The following is an 11,055-nucleotide window of genomic DNA, read 5'->3' on the forward strand; positions in this document are numbered from 1 at the left end:
CTTAGGAGTCAGACATTTAGAACTTTTAGGGTTTATAGAAATATAAGAGTTATGCCTGAATTATACATAAGTTGCGCGCTGGTGATGTGCCGAAAAATAGCCGATCTACAAATTCACAACGCGTCGCAGGCTTACGTTAACAAATTGCCCCATTTTTTCTAATGACATTCATGAAATTGCTGTCCTAAAAGGTTGACGTCCTCACAGGTGTAATACAAACCTGCGTGTGCGAGCGTGTGCGTCTGCATGCGTGTGTGTGTGTGTGTGTGTGTGTGTGTGTGTGTGTGTGCGTGCGTGCGTGTGTGGCTGGGAGGGTCCTCCGGTGGGAGCAGACTCTGCCCATGGCCCTCCATGTCTCCTCATAAATATTGGAGGAGAGAAGAACAGTTGTTTTCACTGCCCCCGAGTGAAAACCGGAGCTAGCTTGCATTTTTTTCCCCTTCTTCGTGGAAGCGGTGCGGCATCGGCCAACCATATAACATGAGATAATATAGGATAAAGATAAAAAACCTTTATATTATTGATCCCCAGAGGCACATTCTAGGGCAGAGCTACAGCCTGAATCATTACCTGGAAGAGAGGTGGAGGAGGGAAAAAAAAGTTTTTCCGTGATGCAGGTGATGATGACCTGCAGGTCAGTGAGTCTGGTGGGCGATGATGAGGAGGATGAGACCTTTTCCTTTTGCTGGGTTGCAACATTTGGGAAGGAGCCCAAGGTTCCTCCGTCTGGACGTCAGGGAGGGCCTTGAAATATGCATTAGATTGTATCTTTTTTATGTTCTATAAATATTACAGGTTTGCGGTACAACCGCGCGACAGGGCTTGAATATCAAGCAGCTCAAAGCGTCCCTTACCTGTTGGACTGGCTGTATATATAGCATCGACGTTCTGTTCCTCCTCTTGTCATCTTCTGTTCAGTGGGGGATTTGTACAAGTATTATACGGCAATGTAGAAAGAAATACTACAGGAAAAAGTCCCGGAGTTCAACATTAAAAAGTGCAAAAGTGTTGGTTTCAAAATGTACTTGAAGTACCAAAAGTGAAAGTACTCAATATACAAAATATCCCGTTTCAAGTTTTCAAAAGTATAAACATCTTTTGAAAATGGCTGTGTGAGCTTGTAGATCGTCTATTTTCCCAAATGGTCCTTAATGTATGTTTTGTATAATAATCAAAATCTACAAAGTAACTAGTAGTAAAGTTGTCAAATAATTGTCGTGGAATAAAATTATAATATTTGCCTCTGAGGTGTAGTGGAGAGGAAGTAAAAGTACTGACATTTTGAAATAGTCCAGTAAAGTAAAAACACCTCAAAATTGTACTTAAGTAAATGTACTTAGTTACTTTACACCACTGACCTCCATCATCATTCCGTTCTCTTCCTCTTGTCCTGCTCATACGCAGGGACGTGCAGAGAATGTTAGAGAGGCCGGGGCTGACATTTCTAAAAGGGCAAATAGCAGACCTGCAAGCTCCAGACCTCCAACCTCCAAGCTCGCAATGTGTCGCGCTGCGGCGCGTTGTGAGCTTGGAGGTCGGCTATTTTCGGTGCTTGATACCTCACTGAACTAAGCATAATCAAGTGAATACTGGAGAGTGGAGATCTGGTGTATGCCTTACGGCATTGATTTTTCTACACAGAGAGGGCAATTCTTTCAACCTAAGATGCTGCATTCAAGTTCAGGAGAGTTTGGACAAGGCAATTCTCTTGAATGCTGCCTTGAGGTATGGCATGGAAAGAGGGCGTTTGCATTTCTTTCACCATAGTAAAATCTGCATTCATGGTCTGGAGGGCACTTTTTACAGATGGATAAAAGGGCAGGGCTCAAGCCCCCTTTGCTGTCTATGTGTGCACGTGCCTGCTCTGACGTAGACTGACCGTCAGAGAGAGATCTCTGTCTAATGACATGTCTGGGGAAATCTACATTCAATCAGTGTGCTGGCTTGTTGGATGCCGGGAGAAGACCTGCGCTATAACAAACCTATATATGGCCACTGCTTTGAAAATCAATCCTGATCTTGAATCGATCCCAATATGAAGGAACGGCCTAACACAGTGATTCACAAACATATTAATTTCAAACAGTTTGATGTGCATTAGGCTACAGACAGTTAGTAATCTCTTTGAGTTGCACACATTATTTAACTCTGTTTACAAATGGAACCAAATGGACCTGTAACGGACCATTGAGTCCTAACTTAAGCTGGAGTATTTGCATTGGTTCTGTGAAGCTGTTAATTCTTTTTACATTTTCTTAATAGTTTGCGCCCAGTTTTAGCCCAGTAGTTGAATTTAAATGCCACCAGACAGTATCAATAATTATAGGCAGAACTCTGTGTCGGTGCACAACAAATGTGTCCATGGCTGGACTTGTCCTTGTCCGTGGCAAATTATTATAATGTTCTCAAGACCCAACAATTACTGAACGTCAGTCTCCATGTTCTCTTCTGAATGATGTATATCACTGATTACTATGACACTAATATGGCACATTAGCAGACCATTTGTTTCCATGTTGCTACACTCTCAGAGTTTACAGACCTTTAAGGGTCCATTTGGAATGGAACCCTGAAGGTCCCTCAAACCCACTTTGAGAAACAATGCAAAATACAAATACAATACAAAATAATTTGGGGACCCCCCCTGGGGTTCCCGACCCACATGTTGAGAACCACTACACTATACTGTAGTATGCTGTGGGCAGAAACCTGTTAACTGAAATGAAAAAACATCCAGCTCAAGTGGAGTTAGGAGGTTTTGTCCATCATTGATCAAACAGCTGACAATGGATTTACAAGCTAATTCATGGCTCTGCAGCTGCTCTGTCGTGCAGGGGAGAAGGATAAACCAGCTAACTGCAATGGAACGCTCACAAGTCTCTCAAAAGAGGCACTTCCGTGTTGACTGAGAAGCGGGAAGTGGTTATAAACACAAGCGGTTTAAGCTTTGGTATATCACCTCTCCTCCAGTTGGGAGCTAGCTAGCTCCTTAGACTGACTCTCCGTTCTTCTCTCTGTTTACCTCACCTCCAGGTAGCGTGCTAGTAAACTTGCATCACCAGTCTTTCCACCTCGGAGGAAAGCCTGGTATTCGTTTACAACGGGCCGTTTGATCCGGTCTAGGCGTGGGCCTAAACTGGAAACAAGCAGAGGAAGCGGCGTTGCTTTGTTTCGGTCACCCCTGTTTGTTTCCCCAATCCCTGTTTAAATGCTAGAGTGTGTAGTCTTGCCAGTCGCTGCCAGTTGGACTAAAAGATGGATATAACAAACAAACTTTTTTTTAAATAGGCAAAACTATGCCGCATTGGGTAGGTCATAAAATGATGTCCTTGAGCGCTGCGAATTGTTTTGGGTTAAAACTGAATCCGGTTTGGTAGTTCCGGCCAAAGTGTAGTCTGTCTAGGCTGTTTCTTTCTGCTCCCGACCAGATCAAAAGGCAGAAATTGGAAGCGATCCCAGGCTAGCGTGCTAGCAGCAGCTAGCTCCTTACTAACTCAGGTCTCTCTCTGTTTACCTCTCCTCCAGGTAGCGTGCTAGCAGCAGCAGCATCGACGGCCTCCTCCCTGGACTGCGTGTCTGCGGAGCAGGGCTGCGTCCAGGAGCAGGCCTGCATGGTGCTCTACAGGGTGCTGGAGTACTGCGCTGCCGAGGAGGCCGTGGCGCCGCTGGGAGCCGACGCGCGCTGGGAGTGCCTGGAGGCGCAGAACTCCCTGCAGCAGTACCGCCCCCTGCAGGTGTGCAAGTGCCAGCGCGGCTCTCGCAGGGAAGAGCACTGCCTCAGGGTCTACTGGACCGTGAGGTTTGCAGGTGGGTGCTTTGGTGTTGTGTTTAATAAGATCGCTACTTTGCTTACCAGGTCTTATGTCTTAACTTAACACGAAATGCAACTCCGCCAGCGATTTTCTTGATTTTACCTTATTTTGAAGGACCCATGGACATGACCATGATGAGTGTACACGCTGTTTGTAACATCCAACAATCATCTTCTTTCGTCCGGTAAAGACTTCGACGATCCTTTCTTTAGTTATGGTCCGTTGAAAGAAAGCGTATTTGGACGATCAACACAATCTGGCAGTAGAATCCGAGATAAATCCACTTTTCTGAATTCTCTACCATTGGTCTGAATGGAAAACCGGATGTCCGGGTGGCCTCATCTCCCGAAGGATCATGGGAAATTGAGTCCCTGCTTCACCTGAAAACGTGTTTTGGCCTAAATGGTGCCTAAAGTTACCTGGAGGCGTGGCCAATGTTGTTTTGCTTTTTTGAGGACTGTAAAATCACACCATGGTGTCATGACTAATTCAGGGCCGTTTACCTTGCAGCGTATGAGGAGTATGACGTGTCTCCATATGAGGAGCTGGAGCTGAACTTAGTGAGACACATTGAGATGTCCCGCATGGCATCCATCATGGCAGGTAGGCTACTGTCAAGTAAACATGCCTTTACTGCTCCTAGTGTTAATGATGATCTCTTGTATCGTATTGTATGTTTTACATTTCTTGATGAATTGTATACACAGGACCACAATGGAAACATTGTCCCTAATATATCACACTAATTGTATACCTGTTATTGAGGTAATTGTTTACCCCACACAATCAAAAAGGCAAATTTGACCTTTGGCATACACAATCAGTCGGTGTGTCCAAAAACGTATATTTACTGCAATTATACTGAGAACCACTCTAGTGGACTCCTAATGTGCCATATGTGTCATAGTAAATCAGTGTCATACATATTCTGAAGAAAACCTGGAGACTGACATTCAACAATTGGGTATTATGATGGAAATAAGAACATTATAATAGTGTGTAAAACATAAGATTTTAATTTAGCCACAGACGAGACCTAGTCTTTGCCACAGACACATTTGTCCATGAACGGACATACTGATAAAAGCATTCAATCTCATATCTCTTAACGACCTCCCGCAGCCTCCTCTCTCTCCCTGGACGGCCAGAACCAGTGCCTGAAGGCGGCCCAGGACTGCGGCCTCTACGAGAAGTGCGGCTCGCTGCGCTCCGAGTACGTGGTGGCGTGCACCAAGCGGGCCGCGGCGTCCGCCGACGGCGGCTGCAACCGGCAGAAGTGCCACCGGGCGCTGCGGCGCTTCCTGGAGCGCGTCCCCGAGGAGTACAGCTTCGCGCTGCTCTTCTGCCCCTGCACCGACACGCTGTGCGGGGAGCGCCGCAGGAAGACCATCGTACCGTCCTGCTCCTACGAGGAGGCCACGGCCAGGGGCGAGGAGAGGACGGGACACAAACCCAACTGCCTCAGCCTGCAGAACTACTGCACCAGAGACGAGCTGTGTAGGTCAGTGGGCTGCAGTGTGAAAGCAGAGGAAAAACTACGTTATGAAAGTGTATAAAGCATATCGTTGCTGTCGGGCTGAAACCTCTTATCTCCTTATTTGAACTTTTTGTGTTTTTTCGTAAATGAATGCCTTACTTGATCATACTACGCCGTCACACAAACGTATCAAAGGCACTTCCGCGTTGACTTCAAAAGTAGCAAAAGTAGCAGATATACGAGCTCAAAAGGCGGCACAAAGCGACGTGTTTTGTGATCTGCTACTTTGGATACTTTTTAATTTGAATCCTGAAGATACAGGAGGTTTAGACCCGACAGAGATGACATATAAAGTAGCCTAAAAGTAATTTCAATTTCAAATTCAGTCAATACGATTATTGTGCCAGTTCAATCATTTTCAACCTGCCGTCCTTATTTTGGACATGTCAACATTTGTCAACATTTTCAAAAACTTTTAAAATGTGTTGTAATGCATCGTGAGCTTGTAGATTGTGTATATATTTTTGTTGTTGCTATTTTAGGGTCAGGCCATTTTCGCAGTACAGTTGAGGATCCCCTGGTTGTAGGTGAACTGGATGCTCCAAATGGATCAATACAACTTCTCCAAACACCTCAAAACAACCACAGTATCTCCTCCTAAACAACCATAAAGCAAATCTTTGCTGTCGGGCAGAAACCTCTTATCTCCGTATTTTAACCTTTCGTGTTTTTCTTTCGTAAGTTAACGCCCTATACTTGATCACACTACAGTGTCACACCAAAGCATCAAAAGTAGCAGATCCACAAGATTTATAGATCTGCTACCTTTGCTATTTCTTTTATTTGAACCCCGAAAAGTAAGAGTTTTGGACATACTTTATGAGGTTTCCACCCGACACCAGAGACAAATCTTCCAGCTCGTATCGGTGCCTATACGGAGGCCATTGATCAGTCTGAGGAAAAGTTGTGGTTGTCCCTGCATCACCCTCATTAATGTTATGCTACCTCCGTGGAATAAAGAGGAACTTTTTTGTTTACGGCGTGCTGGCGGTGCTGAAGGGAGCAGCCATCTAGAACGGGGTTTTGTCGGTATCTCTAGAACGTATCTCCGTATCGCTGTCCCCACAAACAAAAAGCAGACCAATCATTAACACCGTCGTTGGTGATGCGTAGCCATTGTTCAAGGAGATGTACGCGTCGCTTTTAGCCCGGTGTATAAAAGGACAGAAGGAGCGCACTACAAGTAAGACTGAAGAAATAATTAAAATTGACATTTTATAAGATGTATGGGTTTATTATAATGCGAGGGGGATTCAAAGGCCCCGTTAGCCACTTATAATTAATTTAGTTAACTGTCTCTGAAAGCCTTTTGTGGTGTTGCTCAGGGAAGGAAGCCACTCTGTTCGGTGCAAAGACTACGTGTGTAGTTTTTATAATAATATCCTGTGACGTTGTAATAATGCAATGTGAAAAGAAGATGTTAGAAGTTTAGTTGGATGAATTCCGTTTCAGCTTGACCCCAGCTGATGTCTGCTCAGGTGGTCATGGTGAGAGCTGTCAGGTGTTAAACCATTAAAGGAGTGGCGACACCGGCCGAAAATTAACATTATGATACAGTAGGTCACGTGGTGTTTCTTCAAACAGTCTGAAAGGGAGGAGGGGCCGTATCAGTTAGTAGTGAATGTATACTTCGTCCGTCGTGCGGTGCCGCGCGCCGGTGAGACAGCAGGACATGGCTTGCTCCGGTCGGTCTACTCTGGTGCTCCAGTCAGGTTAGGGAAAGAGACAGCAGGGTATGGCTGACAAAACCGTCTCATAGACGGGGAGAAGCGTGTTGACCCTCGTACACCTTTTTTGACACATTTTTTGAAGAAGACATGTACTTTTTTATCGGTCTAACCATTGATTTTAGCGAATGCTATATCATTTTTACCCCTAGAACTGATAGTTTTAAAGTTGGTTTAGAAAGTCGGAAACACACCTCGGTCAGCTTTTTTTGGGGCAGTTTCAAAAGATAATGATATGGATACTCGACTCCGCGAGTCTCCGCCCCTCCCCCCATATTAGCCCAATCAAATTAATGTATTGCCGTTACTGTACAGAAAGTACTACTTTCAGTACAGTAACTACAATAAATTAATTTGATTGGGTAATTTAACATGGGGGTACATGACATCATTAAAAAAATTGGCTAATTTGATAGCCATAATTAGCTGTTTTGGCCGTGTCACGCCCCCTTTAAGACCAGGAACGCATTATGTTATGCTTTAACTATAAAAAAATAGCAGCTATACAAGCTCACAGCGTGGCACCGAGTGCCGTGCTACGAGCTTATGGATCTGCTATTTTTTGAAAAATCGTGAACATTTGTGCAAGTCTTTGAACACTTTGACCCGATTCTATTCTAAAGTTCTAAGGTTCTCAAACTTTGTTAAGGACCCCCAAAATTATATGTATTTTCCCACGGACCCCCATCTCAAAATAATTCGTTCCAGGGACCCCCAGAAAAACAAAACTCGAGTTACAAATGTTCCCTTTAAAAATATATATAATATATTCAAAGATTTGCACACATTTTCATGATAAAAAAAAAATAGCAGATATACAAGCTTGCAGCGCGGCACTCGGTGCCGCGCTGTGAGCTTGTATATCTGCTATTTTTCAACAGCTAAAGTAATAAATATTTCAGGGACACTTTGACAGGCAGACAGGGGGCCTGGACTGTAGGCTAACGTGTGACCTTCTGAATGCCAGACGGTAATAAGGGAGTTCCTATTAATGCTGTTAATGAATTGAATACTTGACCACAATCAATCAACCTCCACCCACTAAGCTAGGTCGGCCAAACCCATGATGTAATGCATGGATTAAAGTTCTCTTGATTCAGTCATTTGGATTCCATAGAAGCCGCCAGCATGTTTTTTTTATGGAAGCGTGTCACACGCTTAATAAGCTTGTTCATGTCATGCATGTCACGCTCATGCTTACAACCCACACACGCTGCAACGTGTTGGAAGCTTGTACAGTAGATACAGTAGCCTATTTCCGGTTATTCGCTATTTTTTAAGACTAGAAGCTGTTGGGCGGCCCAGCGTCTAGTCGGCGACCTGGCCAACTCGGAACAATGTAAATAGGGAATGAATGCCCCGCCCTTTAGGACCCGTTTTGACCATCTGTCTGCCTGTGTCCATTTATGCCCATATATGGAGATATCTGTATCTGTCTGTCTGTCTGTCGGCGTCCATTTTATGTCCATATATGGAGATCACTGCAGTTATAGTTCTGGGTCCATTTTATGCCCAGATATGGAGATATCTGTCTATCTGCGTCCATTTTATGCCCATATATGGAGTATCTGTCTGTGCCTCCAACTGTGTTGCAGACACAGTGCCGGTTCCCCCTTTAATGCAAACCTCACACCTAAATCACCGTCGCTAAATCACCGACCGCGCCGCTAAATCGACCGACCCGGTCGCTAAATCTACCGACCTGCCTGCAGTTTTAGGTCGGTAGATTTAGCGACCCGGTCGGAAGATTTTGCGCCCCAGTCGGTCGATTTAGCGACCCGGTCGCTCGCTTTAGCGACGCGGTCGGTGATTTAGCGACGCGGTCGGTGATTTAGCGACCCGGTCGGGAGGTTGCGTGGCAGGTTAGCCTAACTGAGGTAACGGTCGGGAGGTTGCGTGGCAGGTTAGCCTAACTGAAGTAAGGTTACTGAGGTTAGGTTTAGGGTTAGGGTTAGGGTTAGGGTTAGTAGGTCGGTGGAAGCGACCACCGGTCGGTGGATTTACCTACCCGGTTGCTGGATTAGCATCCCAGTCGGTGGAATTAGCGTCCCGGTCGATGGAATTAGCGTCCCAGTCGGTCGATTTAGCGACCCGGTCGCTCGCTTTAGTGCCGTGGTCGGTGATTTAGCGACCCGGTCGCTCCATTTAGCGACCCGGTCGCTCGCTTTAGTGCCGCGGTCGGTGATTTAGCGACCCGGTCGCTCCATTTAGCGACCCGGTCGCTCGATTTTGCGACCCGGTCGCTGAAAACTACCGACCACGTCGCGACCCGGTTGTAGGTCGCTAAATGATCTCGCCCTCTCTCTTACACTCTGCTGTTACAAGTCATTGGACAAGAAAAGCAGCACTACGTTGTTAGCGCTTTCAGTGGCCACTTTGGACACAAATAACATGGCAGCCGTTATTTTTCATGATTTTGTAACCCCTTTTTCACCCGGTGCCTAAACTGTAATCCTGGGCGCTGCTCTCCCTCTGCCAACCTGGGGAGAGCCCAGAACTTTGCTCATACTTCCTTCAGTGCATGAGGAGTGACAGGCTGCTTCTTATCACCTGGCGGGGGGAGCTTCCCCCCTGGACGTAGCGCGTGGAAGGAACATGTTATTCCAACCAGTTCCTTCCCCATCCACCCCGGCTGGTCAGGGGGAGGCATTATAAAGACCAGGATTACTGCATGTTTTAGTGAGGGTATCTACCCTAGGACAGGGGTTTTCATAGTGGGTGACGGGGCACCCTGGGGTGCTGTGACGGCAGTCCAGGGGTGCCGCAAGATAATTTGATGATATATGGAATTTATTTGGACACTTAAAAAATATTTAGTATAATTTTAAACTTGAAGTACAAAGTTATTTTCAGTCAGTTCTAACCAAAATGGCTATTATCTCAACGTTTTCCTCACAACATAATTGCTAAAATATGTGATATATATAAGGTGCTGGGAGTGAAAATTATGAATATAATGTATTGTAGGGGTGCTTTGGATTAAAACAAATATTTATATGGGTGCCCTAAGCCAAAAGAGTTTGGGTTAGGGTTAGGAGACACGGGGAGAACATGCAAACTCCACACAGAAAGCCTATGCCTACATGGAGGAGCTGGCTGCAGATGGTGTCTAGCAGCCAACATCTTTGACTTCATTACCCAAGAGTCTCTGCTTGCATGTCCGGTGAGGACGCTCAGTGATTGGCCTGTATTAGCTTTGACTGGCATTTCTGCCTTTGTGCCTTGGCAAATGCCAAAGTGAAACTCATTGTCTCCCCTTATACATATAATACAGTCAAGCCCCTAGCAGGGACCCCGTGAGTCTATAAATGTAAGGATGATTGTTATTGCTTAAACAATTATCTTTATAATTTTGTGGGACATGATTTGCTATAGCGGTGCCTTTTACGTGTTCATTTCATATAAGCTTGAAGCTTATGCCAATAGACCCGTTTCTTGTTTACAAACATTGAGACTAAATGCACAGGTGACTGTATCATGTAATCAATTCCCACCAATCTCCAAACCTGTTGTTTTGGGGAGCGCTGGTTTCATTGGCTAATTTTGGTACCGACCTGCGCACGCATCTAGTTCTTATCAGTTTAACGTGGACCAGAAATGCGTCTATGCGAAGCTGTGCAGGACGGACATACGGACGGAAGGACATACATACACACCAAGCCAGACGTACCGCTCAAAAAGTGAACATAGTGCTGCTTTAATGGCTTGAAGTCTGAAAAAAAGTTTTTACAAAGTTCATGTGGTCCAGCAGAAAGTGTTGTTTTGATTGCTCAGTGTGGTAGTGGATAATGCCTACATGGAGTAACTGGCTGCAGACGAGGTGTCTCGCAGAAGGAAGAAGTGGATATGAATAATGAATGCAGCCTGTGCTGTGCCTGCCTGGCTGCCTGGCTGGCTGGCACACACACTCACTGTGCTCCTCCTGTACCGTTCCTGGCGTTAGTAGGAGAAATAATATACGTTGATATATGTGACATGA

The 11,055-nt window shown here is 45.4% G+C and overlaps 1 protein-coding gene across 1 annotated transcript in view; it reads left to right on the forward strand.

Annotated features, from left to right (window-relative positions):
- LOC308304867 (GDNF family receptor alpha-4-like) overlaps positions 1 to 11,055 on the forward strand; it is a gene marked incomplete at both ends in the record, with an annotated part of 50,520 nt that overhangs the window by 29,053 nt on the left and 10,412 nt on the right. The window contains 3 exons of the mRNA XM_080749495.1: positions 3,526 to 3,807; positions 4,323 to 4,415; positions 4,935 to 5,313. Of these exons, the coding sequence (XP_080605621.1) occupies positions 3,526 to 3,807; positions 4,323 to 4,415; positions 4,935 to 5,313 (754 nt within the window). The remainder of the gene's footprint in view (positions 1 to 3,525; positions 3,808 to 4,322; positions 4,416 to 4,934; positions 5,314 to 11,055) is intronic.

This window comes from Nannobrachium achirus, assembly GCF_963921795.1.
Source record: "Nannobrachium achirus genome assembly, chromosome: 19".
Lineage (NCBI taxonomy): Eukaryota > Metazoa > Chordata > Actinopteri > Myctophiformes > Myctophidae > Nannobrachium > Nannobrachium achirus.